Raw genomic sequence first — 18,369 nt, forward strand, 5'->3', positions numbered from 1 at the left:
GGAAGGCCCTCTATGAGGTGGATTGATTCAGTGACTGGGATAATTGGGTTGGGAGTGTCAGAGACAGTGCGATTGGCACAGGACAGAGCGAGTTTAGGGCTGTTGTACATAGGGTCGCTATAAGTTGCAGGCGACTCGACGGCACATAACAACACCACATACTTTGGGCATTTTATCAGGAGAAGTTATTCCTTATTAAAAAAAACCAGGTGGAAGGTCAGAAAAATACTTCAAAAAGAATTGATATAACAACTTTAATAATCAGCGAGCATATTAGAGATCACGAATATGACACAAAATGGGGCTGGGTTCAGATCTGTCATTATAGGCTTGCTGTGATTTGTAGTCATCTCAGCAACACCTAACAGGAGCATTGCAGTTTTTATTTTATTTTTAAAAATTTTTTCATGGTACTTGATGTGGTCTCTTCTAATATACAAGAAATAATACTAGTTACTTGATTTTTTATTGTGATGCTTTCTGTCTACCACATATTTTTCCTGATTTAAAAAAAATCTGCTTTTGAAAGTATAACTGTAAGTATTAATATATATTACTGAAAAGAAACTTAATATTTTTCTAAGTTTATTACATTAGTATATGTACAAAATTCAAATACATTGTTTTTCATACCAGATTCTTATAATTTCCCTCACCCTCCCATAAAATTGTACAACCGCTTGTTTAATCCCTCTCCTCTACTTTAACATTAGGCTTCCCCTATGGAAAGATGGGGGGAAACTCAAAGGCTCTTCAGTTGTTGGAAAATAGAACTAGCAGTAAGTCTTGCTATTTCTAACTATCCACCCACATTCTTTACTCAAACTTCAAATGACAAAATTCCTTGCTCCTTCCTTATTCCAGTAATTCTTCTTTTTTGAGAAGGGCAGTGTTTTGTTTGTTTCTTTTGATAACACATGCATATCAAATACTCTCTTGACTGAGCAGTGCAGAAAACATCTCTATGTTTTTTTTAGTTATTATTGTTAATGTTAATGAAAATTTACACTTTGGATTTCCATTCATTCATTGTTGCACTTTTCTCCCTGCCCACCCTTCCCCCCCAGTTGAAACGTTATACTTTTCTTGAACTTATTTTAGTTAAACTTTCAAGACTTTTATAGATTAATGATTATACCTTGAATATATGAATATAAAATTCTGCAAAAGCATTTAAGAATTATTGTTGTTGTTAAGTTGTTAAGTGCCGTAGAGTCACAGGCGACTCATAGCGACCCTATGAATGGAAGTCCTGGACACCTTCTGTATAACTTTTGTCCTCTTTCCAGGTTCATAGAGTTTCCAGAGGCAAGCTGTTGTGGAAGTGGATGCCACTCCTGCTTCCAAGCTTGTTTTAATTGGGAAGCTTCACCAAACACTGTTCACCATGAGTAACCAACCATTCTTGCATTTGACTCAGCAGGGTCACAGTGTTCGGCTTCACAGCAACCACGTACTCTAAATAATAAAATGTGTAGAAATAATAAAATCACCTACTAGTGGTGCCTTTGAGCTATGGTGCTGAAGAGAAGTATTCAATGGGCTGGTAGCAGAACAAACAGGTTTGTCCTTGAGAGGGTAAAACCAGGCTGCTTCTTGGAGGCAAGGATTCTGAAGCTCCATCTGATATATTTTGGGCATGTTGCAAGGAGGGAGCAGTCCTTGGAGGGGGACATCATGCGTGGGATGGTGGAGGGACAGCACAAGAAGGGAAGAGTCTACATAAGATGAACTGACTCAGTGACTGAGGTAATGAGGGTAGGTCTGTCAGAGCCAATAAGGTTGGCTCAGGATAGGGCAGGGTTCAGAGCTTTGTACGTAAGGCCACTATGAGTTGCCAGTGACTCCATGGCACATAACAGCAACAACATTTAAATCTTTACATTTTAACACTTCAAAGAGATCTATTTGCAGTAGATTTGTTGACTACTACTTCCATCAGTGTTGACTCTGTACACAAGTAAAATGAAATCCTTGCCAAACCAGTATTTTTTTTCATTTTGTCATGATAATTCTTTTTTGATCAATTGCATTGTCACTTTGTCATACTCTGGTGGCTTTTATGTTGCTGTAATACTGGAAGTTAGCTACAAGCATTTCATCTTGATCACCAGTGATGGATAGATTTAAGCAGAACTTTCAAAGTAAAACAGATTAGAGCAACAAACTTGTGATCTACTCCTGAAGAAACAGCAGCAACAACAACAATAAAAAGAAACAGCAAAAAAGAAAAGGCCAATGAAAAGATAATGGACAGTTGCTGAACATTTTCTACTCTAATGCTAGAAAAGAGCCAATGAGTTTGGAAGACACTAAAAATTCATCCAAGTACATAAATATAACAAAGTTGTGTGGTAGAGTCATATATTCTTTCATACTCTTCTTGTTGTTAGGTGCTCTTGAGTCAAATGCAACTCATAGTGACTCTGCCAACAGCAGATCTGAACCTTGCCCTTAACAGCCTCATTCTCATGCTCTCTGATGTGATCAAGGCTGATGTTAAAGTCACTGTGGCAATCCGTCTACGTGAGGATCTTCCTCGCTTTTGCTCGTTCTCCACCTTTCCCAACATAATGTCTTTCCCCAAAGACCTGCCTCTCCTAACAGCATGCTCAAAGATGAGAGACAAGTTCACAAACTAGCTACTGTTTTTATTTTTCCCTTGAATAGATAGACTTTTTTTAAAAAAATCACTGCTTTTAAATACCTGTAATTTTCCCATTTGAGTGTCCTCTGAAGGATTTTTGTTATAGAGCAAAAATTTTTCTTTGCAGCACTTTAAAGATAGGTCCCAAAGTGAGTAAGGAAATAACAAAAATAGGGGTTATCACAGAATCACACAAACTAGCTCTCTTCTCTCATGTCCTGTATCTCTACTGCAGAACACAGAGCCGTCATGGAAGCTGTTTTTGTGTATGGGAACACATACCAATTTGCCTTAACCACAGAAATTGCAGTTTTGGAAAGTATTGGGTATGTATGAATGGCATGTATCAACAATTTCAGATTTTTCATGTTCACTTATTTCCAATTACTTATTCCCTGTTTCCATGATTTTTTCACATAAACTTACCTGAAAGTGAAGGGACAAAACAGATGTGAAATAAATGAAAGTTAAAAATAAATGAATGTTGAAATATTTTTCATATCTATTGTCTATGTAGTATAATTTGAAATGAGTTTAGATACATAGAAATGTTGCTAGGTTTAGATGTAGGAAGACAATATGGATAAGACACTATATGAGCGCACAAGTAGCCAAGTGAGGTATTGTGATCTTAGACTAAAACTTGGCTTTTTTTTTTTAGTACTTTTGCTTCTGATCTCTGGCTTCAGACTCCTGATAACGCTTTCTTGGAGGGCCTGTGTATTCTCACTCTTTCTGGCCTTTTCAGAGGGATGCTCATGGTCTAGTGCTCCCAAGCCCTGTTTTCTTCTCTTTAGACATTTAGTGTCAGAAAGAGTGGGATTCATTGTTTCAGACTCATAGACATATGGTTTGTTTTTGTGAATGTGGCGCTTAGGAGGGAGGAGAAAAGCAAAAAGGTTCCTATTGCTGTTACTGAGGGGGGAAAGGAAAGCTGAGACGTGCTTTATAACCTGAAATAAAGGGGTATAAAGATGAAGGAAGATGATTCTAAGAAATTCTTTAAGAGTCTATGTATAATACTTTCTCCTCCTTCTTTATTTGCCATAATGTTATGTTGACATATAAAAATGATTACGGTTTTTGTTGATTTAATGCTAAACATATTGGAGAAATGATTAAGATTTTATAATGTGATATATATATACATATATATATATGATATACTAAAATGCTAAAGTTTTTTGTTAATTTAAAGCACATCAGTAGAGAATTGCCAGAAGTCCAGGCTGGGTTTAGAAGGGGTCGTGGTACTAGGGATATTGTAGCTGATGTTAGATGGATCTTAGCTGAAAGCAGGGAATACCAGAAGAATGTCTATCTGTGTTTCATTGATTATGCAAAGGCATTCGACTGTGTCGATCATAACAAACTGTGGCTGACTCTGAGAAGAAGGGGAATCCCAGAACATTTAATCATGCTAATGCGAAACCTATACTTGGACCAAGAGGCAGTTGTCAGAACAGAGCACGGTAACACTGCATGGTTCAAAATTGGGAAGGGTGTACATCAGGGATGTGTCCTGTCTCCATACCTTTTCAACATGTATGCAGAGCAGATTATCCGAGAAGCTGGGCTCTATGAGGAGAATTGTGGCATCAGGATTGGTGGAAGATCTATTAACAATCTGTGTTATGCAGATGATACAACCCTGCTTGCTGAAACTGAGGAGGACCTCATGCACTTGCTGCAGAGGGTCAAGGACTGCAGCCTTCAGTATGAACTGAGGCTCAGTGTCAAGAAGACAAAGATTCTCACCACTGGACCAATTGGTAGCATCAGGATGGATGGCGAAGAGATTGAGATTGTTCACAGCTTCAGTTTGCTCGGCTCCACGGTCAACACTCTTGGCACCAGCATCCAGGAAATCAAAAAACGTATTGCGATGGGAAAGTCTGCTTTTTAGGGACCTCTCTAAAGTACTCAAGAGCAACAGTGTCTCTCTGGAGACTAAGGTGTGCCTGATACAGTCCATGGTCTTTGCAATCACTTGTTATGCATCAGAGAGTTGGACAATGACTAGGGAGGACAGAAGGAGAATGATGCCTTTGAGCTGTGGTGGTGGAGAAGAGTATTGAATGTACCATGGACTGCCAAGAAAACAAACAGATTCATCCTGGAGAGGGTTAAACCAAGCTACTCCTTGGAGGCAAGGATTCTGGGGCTTCATCTGACATACTTTGGGCATGTTGCAAGGAGGGACGGGTCCTTGGAGAGGGACACCATGCTTGGGAGGGTGGAGGGACGGCGCAAGAGGGGAAGACCCTCTATGAGATGGATTGATTCAGTGACTAGGGTAATCGGGATGGGTGTGTCAGAGGCAGTGTGATTTGGCACAGGATAGAGCAGGGTTTAGGGCTGTTGTACATAGGGTCGCTATGAGTCGCAAACCACTCGACGGCACATAACAACAACAACCGTGCTAAGATATATTGAAAGATGATTTAAGATTTTTGTTGACAAGGACACGTTGTAATTAGAAAAAAGATGTAAGTTAATTGGTAGTGGTGGTTGTTATATGCTATCACATGGCCTGCGACTCAGCCACTCTGTGTACAACAGCTCATGATCTATCTTGAGCCAATTTAATGGTCTCCGACATTACCCCATTACCCAAGTCACTGAGTCAAGCCATCTGATCTAGGGTCTTCCTCTCTTGAACTGTCGCTCCACCCTTCCAAGCATGATGACCTTTTCCAACAACTGGTACCTCCTTGCAACATGCACAGAGTATGTTAGACAGAGCTTCAAAATCTTTGTCTCCAAGGAGTGGCCTGGTTTAACTTTCTCCAGGACAGGCCTGTTGTTCTCCTGGACGTCCATGGTATATTCAGTACTCTTCTCCAGCACTGCAGTTCAAAGGTATCGATTCTTCTTCTATCATCCCTGGTCATTATCCAGCTTTCTGGTGCATAGCAAGTAAATACAAAAGGGCATGGCCTAGATCAGGCACACCTTAGTCATAGATCGACATAATTGCTCTTCAGTACACTGGAGAGATCCCTGACAGTAGATTTTCCCAATTTGTCTTTTGATAGCAATCAGGTATTCAAAAAGGGAATTAATTTTTCCTAAAAGAATGTTTATAGTAGTAGATTTTGGCTCCCTTTCAAGAACTTTAAAGTTAAAGGAAGCTTCTAAGTATATGGAAGTCCTAGTGACCACCTGGGTGTTCTTGATGAGTAGAAGTGAGGGACATGCAATAATGAAGAGGCAGGCTGAGTTTGGACTTGCTCCTTCAGCACTGTCTATCTAGCATCATGAATGGATAAAGGAAAAAGGGTTACTGGTTTGTGGGGCAGGGAGTCCTAGGAATCCTTGATGTGGGCGAGATCCATGTGGGCTACAGTTGAGTAAGGGTAGCAGCCTGTCTGAAAAAGGAAGAGGTGCGGATTCCTGAGTTGGTGGTATTTAGCCACTGAGGCTAGATGGCTGAGGGTGTGTTGACCAGAACCCAACCAGAGGAAGAGATGATGTTTCTTTCTGAAAGCTAGTGTTAATTGCTGTGACCTGATCATTTGCTCTGGACCAGACCTTAGTTAATAGATGATGATTAAATAGTAACAGATGCTTCAGAGAAAAAGACATTAGAGTACTGGTTTGTTAAGAGTGGACACATTAAATATTGGCTATGTAAAATGGGGTATTGTGACTTAAGGAGTAAAGCAGCTGGCTTACATATTTCCCTAAATATAGATTATGGTGAGTGGAAGACTGATCCTTCAAATAATGAGAAACAGTGGCTAAAAAAAGCCATGGGGTGGGCTGAGTTGTTAGACTGAAAGTTGGCTTTTTTTTTAGCCATTTAGTTGCTTGGCTCCAGCTATCGACTCCTGATCTACTTTCTGCTCTGGGTTGGTGAGGGGCTGCGTTATTTTACTCTCTCTGGCCCTTTTACAGAGGCACTCAGGACCTCTGCTACCAAACCCCGTTTTCTCTTCTTTAGACAGGTATTTTAGGAATAGATCTCTCATAGTGATCAAATAGGGGATAAAAAGACAGTATTCATAACTGAGCTTTAGAAATACTTTGTTAGAGTTCTATAAGTTGCTTGTCAGTGTAATAATAAAATGTATTTAAGGCTTTTTTTTCCAGCATAAAAGCATTATTTTTCATGAAACCATCTTTTGTGAAAGCTTGGTTTGTAGCATCTTCAGTTCTTTTGAAGGCTTTTTCTTTTTTTCATATTAATGGAAGTGCTAGTTCAATGTTCCTCAATTTTGTGAGCCTCAGTTGTGAAGGGTTTTTTAAAAAAAATCTCATTTCTAGTTTACAGTTGATTTTAATCTATTACAAATTAATTAAACTTAAAAAATCCTGGGTTCTTAGTTTAAGCATGTGTCAAAAATTAAAACAGCATACTAAAAATAGAATTTTGGTGTATTTTGCCAAATCCAGTATTGCGATATGGAGATACAGAATGTTTTCTTAATTTAGGCAAAATTTATCCCACTACAAGTTTATCTTTAAAGTCTCAAATTGAAGGGAATACCAGACTCTAATTATAGGCCATATCTGCCTGAGTTTTGTTATATTGCAGATACAAACTCACAAACTCCCACAAACTGTCACATGGTTTCTATCTTAAGGCATGTTTTGGCTGAAGTTTATCCAGAATAGCTTTGAGTTTAAATTAAATGTAGAAAATTTGTGTTACAAAGATTTATTTAGAATAAGTTTAGAGAGGCAACTATATTTGAAGACAGTGTCATTGTTTGTAAGGTAACAGCCTTAGAATAAAAATATAAAAGGTATAGAACTACATACAGGTTGTTGTTATGTGCAGTTAAGTCCTCTGCAACTCATGGTGACCCTGTGTACAACAGCCCTAAACCCTGCTCTATCCTGTGCCAATCTTACTGTCTCTGACACACCTATCCCTGTTACCCTAGTGACCGAATCAATCCATTTCATTGAGGGTCTTCCTCTCCTGTGCTGTCTCTCCACCCTCCCAAGCATGACGTCCCTCTCCAAGGACTAATCCCGCCTTGCAGCATGTCCAAAGTATGTCAGAGGAAGCTTTAGAATTCTTGCCTCCAAGGAGCAGCCTGGCTTTACCCTCTCCAGGATGAACTTGTTTGTTCTCCTAGCAGTCCATGGGATACCTGCCACTTAATGCCCATAGCAGGTTCTGTGAAACAGGACACAATATGATTTGAACACTATGTTAAAAACCTATGGGAACTTGTTCCTGGTTGTTTTTTTGATAAAGTTGCTGCTGACAGAACCTGGAGGAAGGAGTGCTGGTAGGGAGGAGGGGACAGTTGTGTGGGTGGAGTAAGAGAGTAAAAAGGGGACGAAGTGCTTTCCACTTAAAGCATGTTTTGACTGAAGTTTATTGGCTGCTGTTCTGCACACCTGAGGAGCAGAGGCAGCAGGACCTCTACAGCTTATTGCCACCTGCCCACTGGAAAAAGCCCATGAGCTTGTGTGCAGAGACATGTCCTCTGCCTTACGTGCTTGTATCCCATTTGTGGTTCAGTGCTGCAGAAGTCTGGGTTTGTGGTCTTTAAAATCAGTGTCTTTTTTTAGTTGGAACCAACTCCTAGCTGATCCTCCAGGGGATTTTCTAGGGGCTGTATATTGCATAGGAGGAGATTGTATATCTTTCTCCCATGGAGCTGCTAGTGGATTTAAAACACCAGATAAGTGCTACATTTTGGGTTAACATTGTGTGACATTTTTACCCACTAGGCCATCAGAACGTCCTTAAAAACATTAGAGAAACCCTTGAAAAAAGAAACCGACTTTCTCTTTTAAAAAATTATTTATGAGATCATGGGTATACATGAAGTGGTACATTGTCTAAATGGATGTTAAGAGATAATACACTTGTATATAACCTTGTTTTAACCTAGTTTATTACTTTGTTTATAACCTTATTTATAACCTAGTTTAGAAGTTACCATATGAAAACATTTAGGGAGTAATTGCTTGTACAAATGATATGCTGTTTTATTTTCTTTAATAATCTGTTCACTTTCTTGCATAAGTTAATTTTAACTTTATACTTTTACTAGAGTAGTAATTTTTAAAAAAACACAAAACTTAAGACACAGTGATGTGCTGTTTCACCTTTCTGGAGGTAAAAAGATCACATATTGAACTTGATTAAGTAGATCTGTTCCTTATTTTTCATTTGTAGTACTGAAGATATACGATATGCACATCTCTACTTTTTTCATTGCAAACCAGTCTTGGACTTCAGCGAGCAGTGTAGAAGAACACTAATGGAACAGCCACTAACTACACTGAACATTCACCGGTTTATTAAGACAATGGGAGCACCTCTTTTGGTATGTGCCTTATCTTAATGTATTAAATAATTTTTACATAAAAATTTGAATTTTGATTCGTAGATATAAATTTTATTTAGGTGGTTTGTATTATCCCTTTTTCTTTGAATTTCTTTCTTTCATTTGGGAGACATTTATGAGTATTTTCTTATTAAAGATAGAATAAAAGATAGACTGTTCATAAAACTGTTTTAAGGCTTTGCAGCATTATTACATTGAAACCCAAATAGAACACTGTGTAAGTAGGAATATCGCTTGCTGATTATAATGAACCCTAAGCTTTAGTGATGATTCTCAGATGAACAGGCCACATCATGGTTAAGACATCTTATATGAATGCTTTGATCTTATATGAAGTTTTAAAGATTGTTTTAAAAGCTGATAAATAGGAAAAGGATAGGATTTCTGGTGCTCTTCTCTCATTAGAAACAAAAAAGAATTTTGATAGTAACTCCTCAGTGACGGTGGTAAGTAGCGTTTTGTCTCTGAAAGTTTGTGCAAACCTTCAGTAGACATTCTCACTCAATCTTTTTTAAAAAGTAAAAACAGTACACATGTATTAGACTCCCAAACAGTGCAGCAGAGTATAATGAAAAAAATTGAAAATGGTCACCCTAGCCTTGTTACTGAGAAGTTGACCATTAGATGACCATCACATCACTGGCCTCTGACATATATGGCACATACAAGTAGGAGAGAATGAATGCATTGGTTTGGACATAGCATACTTTGTGTGTCACTTTGTAGTAAGGACAGTTTTTATTTTAACTTAATAGAAGGAAAAGAAAGTTTGAAACTAAAAAGATTGATGAATTTTTTTAATTAATGTACTTTCATCATTAGTGAACACCAGGAAACACTCTCTCTGGTGTTGAAAATGATTATGTGAAACATTAAGAAATGATCGTTATGTTTTTAGTAAAACAGTATGTTTCCATGTTAGATGTTGTTGTTATGCATTTTCAAATCACCTGCAACTCATAATGACCCTATGCACAACAGCTTTGAAGCCTTCCCTATCCTGAGCCAGTCTCACTGATTCAGACATACATACTGTCATTATTCCACTTACTGTATCAATCTATGTTAGATAGTATCAACTTATTCCCTGCTTTGAAAGAGAAAATGAAATTCTGTGTGTTTATATTCATCTCAGCTCTACTTCTCCTTTTTTGTTGTTGCTTTCCCCCCCTCCCCGTTTTGTTTTTTTAATATGCCTGGTGGCACAATATGTGCTTGGCTGCTACCTAGAAGATTGGCAGTTTGGAACCACTAGCTAATGCATAGGAGAACTATCTGAGGATGTACTCCAGTGAAGATTCACCTCAGCTCAGCTCATTGGTCTCTAGTTAGAACAGACTTGTAAAGGACCCTCCGTTAGTTTTCCAAGGCTGTAAATTGCTTCAGAGGAGATTGTACATCTTTATCCCATGCAGCCACTGGTGGATTCAGACAGCCGGAGAGGAATGATACTTGATTTAGTAGTTCAACTTGTGGACTGCACTGCCAGGCCTTGTAGTGAAGATTACAACCCCAAGGAGGAGTCCTCTGTTCTCTTATGTAGTGTCAATAAGAGTTGGAACTGAATTGATGAAATAACTGAAACAGTAATGTTGTTTTTACATTGTTAATGTTTATAAAATCAACAATATCCACTTTTACAGCATTTCAGTTTTATACTGAAATAGATTTAGAGCTTGACAGCTGTCATTTTACCACCTTATTCCTGAGTCCTGAAATTTGAGTTTCTTTTTATTTTGTTGGATTTTGGCTTCAGACAATTCTTTCTTTTTAAAGTAGCCTGTATTCTCTTTCTTCTTTTCCTTAGCACATGTGTATTGGGGCATGTGTCTTTATATTTTGAATTTGTTTTACTTTCCCATTTCAGCACAGAGTCCCAATAGGGATGCTATAGTTCACTATAGGGTTCTTTCCTCAGCTATTAAGGTATAAATGAAGAATTAACAGGATTTTGTCTCTACTAGTTTGACCTTTTAGGTAGGTTTTGCATGATACAATTAAATGTTCTGGAATTCCTTTTCTTCTCAATGTTAGACATAATTTGTTGTGATCCACCTGTTCAAATACCTTTACATAGTCAATGAAATACAGGTAGTTATCCTTCTGCTATTCTCTGTTTTCAGCCAGACTCCATCTGACATCAGTAATGATGTTCCTGGTGCCCTAAAACTTCTCATTCTACCCTGAATTTCTACCAGTTCTCTGCTGAGGTACTATTCTGGCCTTTATTTATTAACCTTCAGCAAGATTTTGCATGTTGTTGCTGTTATGTGCTACTAAATCACCTGTGACTCATAGTTTCCTACCTGAGCCAGTCTCACTGTCTCTGATACACCTACCCCCACTACCCTAGTTACTTTGTCAATCCATCTTATTCGAGATCTTCCTCTCCTGTTCTGTCCCTCCATCCTTCCAAGCATGATGATCTTCTCTAAGGACTGGTCCCTCCTAGCCATGTGCCCAAAATATGTGCTATGCAGCTTAAAAATCCTTGCCTCAAAGGAACAGCCTGGTTTTACCCTCTCTAGGACAGACTCATTTGTTCTTTTGGCAGTCCATGGTATCTTCAGTACTCTTCTCCAGCATGACAGCTCAAAGGCATCAATTCTTCTTCTGTCATCCTTAATGGTTGTCCCGTTTTCTGATGCAATGCAGCAGAATGCATCAGAAAGTAACTGCAATGACTATGTACTGGATCCGGCACACCTTAGTCTGTAGACTGACATCATTACTTCTCAGTACCCTGGAGAGGTCCCTGACAGTAGATTTCTTACTGCAATTTCACTTTTGATTTCTTGACTGCTGGTGCTCTTTAGTCCCTTCAAATTATATAGTATTTTTCAAAATTGTTGCTCCTGAGTGTTGCATAGTATTTCATTGTGTGAATGTATCACAATTTCTCAATTCATTCAGTTGTGGTTGGACATTCGGCTGTTTTCATATTCTTGTGATGATGAATAACTCTGCTATGAACATCACAGTACACATCTTCATTTGTGTTTTTGTTCCAAATTCCTTGGGGTATATTCTAGTAGTGGAATTGGATCCTATGGACTTTCTGTGTTCAGCTTTTTGAGGAGATGCCAAACCCTTCCAGAGGGATTGCACTATTTTACAATCCTACCAACAGTGTATGAGAGCTCCCTTCTCTCTACTTCCTCTCCAGCATTTATTGCTTGCTGCTTTGATAAACTTTGCCACTGCTACTGAGGTGAGATGGCATCTCACTGTGGTTTTAATTTGCATCTGTCTTACTGCTGGTGATTTTGAGCATTTCTTCATGTGTCTGTTGACTCCAGATTTCTTGATAAAACCTGATGAGGATATCCAGGGCTGCATCTGTTTGTTGTAGCATGTCAGTTGATATTCCCAGTTACTAGAGTAATATTTTTTGGTGGTGTCTTCAGGAAATCTTAATTTCTTCCTTTATCACAATTGCTTTTTGATCATATGCTACTTCATGAAGATTCTTGTGTCAGGCAAGTCTTTTTGGTACAGATTCTGTTTATCCATCTTCTTTTCATGCTTCCTGGCTCAAAAGATGGTTGTTCAAATAGAGAAAAGAAACACTTGTTGTTGTTGTTGTTAAGGGCCATCAAGTTGTAGATGACTCATAGTGATCCTATAAATGAAAGACATGAACACTTGTATAACTTTGGTCATTTCTCCATGTTCATAGAGTTTCCAGAGGCAAGCCATTTCGGAAGTGGATGCCAGTCCTGCTTCTAAGCTTGATTTAATCGAGAAGCTCCACCAAATACTGTCCACCATGGATAACCATTATTGCATTTGGCACATCAGTGTCACAGTGTTTAGCATCACAGCAACCACGAGTTACAGCAATGCACAGACCAGTGCTATACCACTTAGAAGAAACACTACATGATTTAAAATAAAGAAAGGTGTATGTCAGGGCTGTATCCTTTATTCATAACTATTTAGTGTGTATGCTGAGCAAATCATTCAAGAAACTTGACTTTTTAAGGAAGAGTGTGGCACCAAGATCAAAGAAAGACTCACCAACAATCTGTGTTATGCAAATCACAAAACCTTGCTTTACTGTAAGGAAGACTTGAAGTGCTTGCCTTCAGTCTGGGTTATATTTCAACATCAAGAAAACAGAAATCCTCACCACTGGGTCAGTAGGCAATATCATGATATATGGAGAAAAGATTGAAATTGTCAACAATTTCCTGCAGTCAACACCCTGGTACCAGCTGTCAAGAAATCAAAAGGTGTATCATATTGGGAAAATCTGTTGTCAGGTACCTCTCCAGAAATGCTAACAAGCAGTGATGTCAATTTAAAGACCAACGTGTACTTAATCCAAGCCATAGTCTCTTTGATTACTTGCTATGAGTCTGAAAGTTGGATGATGACTAAGGAAGATAGAATTAAAATAGATGGCTTTGAGTTGTGGTGTCAGAAAAGAGTACTGAATGTTCCATGGACTGCTAAAAGAACAAACAAGTCTATCTTGGACAAAATGTGACCAGGATACTTATTGCTTAGAGGCAAGGACAGTGACACTTGGTCTCACATACTTTGGGCGTGTTGTTAGGAGAGGCCAGTCCTTGGAAAAGGACATCATGCTTGGAAAGGTGAAAGGTTAGCAAAAGAAAGGAAGACTGAGGAATAAGATGGATTGGCAAAATGACTGGACTCAAGGTTATTGGAAATGGTGAGGATGGCACAGGATAAAGCAAGGTTCAGATCTTTTCTTCATAGGTTCGTTATGAGTTGCATTTGTCCCGACAGGACACAACAACAGTACCATCTTTGCTTTTGGAGGCAGGATTGAGAATTGTACTAAGTTTTAGAAATCTTTCTCTTTATTTTTTTTGTCTGATATACTTTGACTTGAAGTTGTGTCCATTTATTAAAGTTGTTGGACATAACTTTTTTTTCTCTTAAAAATGATTTTATTTTTCAGATAGAAAAGAGTGAAATTCTCTGATTTTATTTTACTTTACTGTATACTTGTTAGAATTTATGTGGTTTTAATTTTGAAATTAAAAGCCTAAAACTCTGAAGATACCATCATGACATGGGATTTACCAGTACCAGGCTGTTTTGCTTACTATTGCTAGTAGGTTTTGAGGTCAAGGAGGCCTATGCCTTCCACTTCATTTTTGTTTTTCAAAAGTGCTTTGCTTATTTAGGGTCTCTTTCCTCTCAAATAAATAAACTTGACAATTTCCCTTTTGATCTCCTTGCAAAATGAATTTGTGACATAGGATTTAATAATGTGTGAAATCACTTAAGGGGAATACTGAGGACATTATAGCCAACTTTAGATGGATCTTGGTTGAAAGCAGAGAGTATCAGCGGAATGTCTATCTGTGCTTCATTGACTCTGTAAAGGCATTTGATTATGTGGACCACAACAAATTCTTGAGAAAAATGGGAATCCCAGAACACTTAATTGTGCTCATGCAAGTCCTATACTCGAACCAGGAAGCAGTAGTCAGAACAGAGCAGTGAAACACTGCATCATTCAGGTTTAGGAAAGGTGTGTATAAGGAATGCCTTTTATCTCCATACCTTTTTAATCTATATACAGAACAGATCATTTGGGAGGCTCAACTTAGTGAGGAGCAACATAGCATCAGAATTGGAGGAAAACTCATCAACACCATGCATTTTGCAGATGACACAACCTTGCTAGCTGAAGTTGAGGAGGACATGAGATGTTTGCAGCAGAAGGTCAAGAACTGTAGTAGGGATTGAAATTCAACATCAAGAAAACAAAGATTCTCACCACTGGGCCAATTGGCAGCTTCATGATAGACGGTGAAGATATTATTAACAGCTTCATCTTACTTGGTTTTACAATAAGCACTCTTGGTACCAGCAATCAGGAAATCAAGAGACAGATTGCATTGGGAATTTCTGCTGTCAGGGACCCCTCTAGAATGCTGAAGATCAATGATGTCAGTCTGGAAACTAAGGTGCTCCTGATGCAGGCCATAGTCTTCACAATTACTAGCTATGCATCAGAGTGCTGGACAATACTATGGATGATAGAAGAAGGATAGATGCTTTTGAATTGTGATGCTGGAGAACAGTATTGAACATACTGAAGACTGCTAAGAGAACAACCAGGTCTGTCCTGGAAAGGTGAAACCAAGCTTCTCCCTGGAGGGAAGGATTTTGAAGCTCCATCTCATATACTTTGGGCACGTGGCCAGGAGGGACCAGTCCTTGGAGAAGGGTGAAGGGATAATACAGGAGAGGAAGACCTTAGATGAGATGGATTGACTCAGTAGCTGGAGAAATGGAATTAGGTATGTAGGAGATGATTGTATTGACTCAGGATAAGGTAAGTTCAGATACAATATATATAGGGTCGCTCTTAGTCACAGACAACTCAATGACACATAATAACACATGTTGTTGTTTTTAAAAAATTCCGTGTGTTTAAATGGAATACATGATTAGGCATTATACATATTATATCAGCCTAGAATAAGAGGTATGTTGCAGAAAGGACTGGAGAGGGAGGAGAAAGGTAATTGTACAACAGTGAATGAATATTAAAAGAATAAAAGTGACTTGGTGGTAAAAATGTGCAACAGTGAATCAATGAAAATATAATTTTTCTGTAAACTTGTTAAAAATCACAATTAAAAATTTTACTAAAAAATTCTATATGATTGGCAGTCCCTGATACATATATTTGGTAAACTCTGGTATGACCGACTCGTTCTGAAATTGTGCAGTTCAGGTGGTCATGCTCTATAAGCCATTGTTCACTCAATGGAGTATTAGTTTGACATTGAAGGTCCACTCTGAAGTAGGTTTTGGTTCAACACTTTCATGGTGATGAACACACATTATTACCTAAGCATCTCTCTTTCTTTAGACAATTAACAAGTTGAGCTGTGGGAGTCTGGCAGAGGCTCCAGAAGTCTGAGAAGACACTGCAGTGTGTAGGGATGGCCGTAACAGAGAAAGCAGAATGATTTGAAAGGTAAAACCAAATCTCATTCCTGGGTTAGAGAGACAAACAGAATCCAGACCTTGGTTTTAACATAGAAAGAATTGGCCTAGAAATACAAATTATTGGACTTCCATATGTCTGAATTGAATAATTGCTTGCAGAGTATAAGACAGGAGATGACTTAGATTCCTTGAGATGCTTGGTGAAATGAATAAGCCTATCCTTGTGAGAATTGTTGTTATGTGCCATCCAAATTGCCTATAACTCAGTGGCCTTATTAACAGCAGATTTGGACCTAGCCCTATCCTTTATCATCGTCCCCATTTCTGGGATACTTGAGCTTATTTTTACTGTCATTGTGCTGATCCACCTTATTGGAGGTCGTCTTCACCAGTGTGACTCTCCACCTTCCAAGCATGATGTCCTTTTCCAAGTACTGTCCCCTCCTGACAACATGTCCAAAGTATGTGAGATGAAGTTTCACTCTCCTTACCTCTGAGGAACACTGGTTGCACTTCCCGCAAGACAGACTTGTTATTTTTGCAGCTCATGTTCTCCGGTGGGAATAGGAAGATTGTAGAAGGTTCTTAGCGTGTTTGATTACATTTGGATTTTGATAATTTAAACGTTGACCATAGCAGTGTTTCAGGAGGGTTTGTCTGTCTCTGTGTGTGTATAGAATAGATTGGCTACTATAATAACAGAACAGTGTAAGGCAAATGACACGTTATCAGTTCCTGTGGTCAGTATTTGCTTCAAGCACTACTGTTTTCTTGACTGAGACTCACACAGGCATTCTTGACTGATAGCTACAGTGGCCGTGGCCAACTTTTGAAGACTCCTTCTCTGCCCTGGGGCTCCCTGTATTCCAGATTGAGTGGCTACAAAGTCTACTGTGTTTCCTCACATCATCTTCCATCCTACCACATCCTTCTGTGTTCTCTGTAGCAGTGTTGGCAGGGACCAGAGGAGGTGAACCAGCTCATTAAAAGCAACTACCAAAATGTTACAGAGCAATTCAGTCTTGTCCTATTATCACAAATACAAGAAAGAGGTATAATAAAGTTATGTTCTTAGCAGGAAAAGCCTACAACAGTGGGGTGAGAGTGTCATCAGGTTGTCTGTGTTAACTAATGGGATGTACTGTACTAGAGTTTTTGAACATGCACTGCAAATTTTTTGAAAGAGGAATGGTATCCACTTCCATAATAGCTTGCCTCCGGAAACCCTGTGAACCTGGAGAGAGGATGAAAGGCACCCAAGCCGAGGACTTTCCTTCATAGGGTCGTTAAGAGTCGCCTGCGACTTGACGGCACTTAACAACAATAATATCAACATAGAGAGAGAGATCAACTGGCCCAGTGGACAGAAAGCGATGCTACCAAGCCAAAGGTGGTGACTTTTAATCCACTGCCCTCGGGCCTGTCTTTCATTGTTTTTGTCCAGACATTCCTCTAGGTCGTATAGCCCTGGTGTACAAGTTGCCATACAGTGGTCACTTCTGGTTACTGTGAGGCTGAACACTGTGACACTGATGTGTCAAATGCATTAATGGTTGGCTACCTAATACAGACAGAGAGTGGGGTTGAGCTCCCTGATTAAAACAAGCTTGGAAGGAGGAGTGGCATCCACTTCCATAGTAGCTTGCCTCTGGAAACCCTATGAACCTGGAGAGAGGATGAAAGGCACCCAAACATGGGTCACTATGATTCGCCTGCGACTCGACGGCACTTAACAACAACAACTGCAAATTTGAGAAATTTATAGTTTTTTTTAAATTTTTTTTAAAGAATTTATTATTATTATTATTATTGTGTGAGTGTACCGTCAAATCAGATCTGACTGGTACAGGAGGAGATTGTCCCTCCTTCCCCGGCAGAGCATCTGGTGGGATTGTAATTGCAGCTCCTTGCCTCTAGGCCACCAGAACTCCCGAGAAATTTATAGTCTTGATGAAATTAAAAAAAAAAAAAATTATAAAGAGGTTATACATGAGCTGGATAAAAAGACAGAATTTGATACAAAATATATTAATGCAACTCTAGAATGATAACCAAAAAACAGAAAAATTTGAATTTTTGTGGAGAAGAAATCTCAAACTGAATTGAAAATCAAAAGTAAAAGTCATAGTGAAATGCATTTAAATCTGAACCCAGAGACATTAAGCATGTGGAAATCATTATTTCTTACCATAGTGAAATCCAGAAATTTATGTAGGTAATTTCAGAGAAGCTATGCCTTAAAAGGTCCTTGTGATTTTGGTTGTAAACACTACAGTTTTACATTATTCTTTTAAGTCAGCAGATGTTACATCATTCCAAACTGCGTAGGTGACAGGAAACCTTTGATGATGTCACCTAAATGCCAGACAAAATCATGAATATTACAGGGAAAAATAGCTGTAATATATTCCTCAACATCTTTATCAGTGTCCAAGATAAACAACATATTTGGGAAAGATG

At 38.7% G+C, this 18,369-nt stretch overlaps 1 protein-coding gene across 1 annotated transcript in view; it reads left to right on the forward strand.

Moving 5' to 3' along the window:
* The window catches only part of TXNDC16 (thioredoxin domain containing 16), a 118,787-nt gene that overhangs the window by 40,125 nt on the left and 60,293 nt on the right, over window positions 1-18,369 (forward strand). The window contains 2 exon segments of the mRNA XM_006894373.1: window positions 2,883-2,973; window positions 8,793-8,943. Coding sequence (XP_006894435.1) covers window positions 2,883-2,973; window positions 8,793-8,943 — 242 coding nt within the window.

This window comes from Elephantulus edwardii, unplaced genomic scaffold (genome assembly GCF_000299155.1).
Source record: "Elephantulus edwardii isolate Elephantulus edwardi_28Jun2011 unplaced genomic scaffold, EleEdw1.0 scaffold00140, whole genome shotgun sequence".
Taxonomy (NCBI): domain Eukaryota; kingdom Metazoa; phylum Chordata; class Mammalia; order Macroscelidea; family Macroscelididae; genus Elephantulus; species Elephantulus edwardii.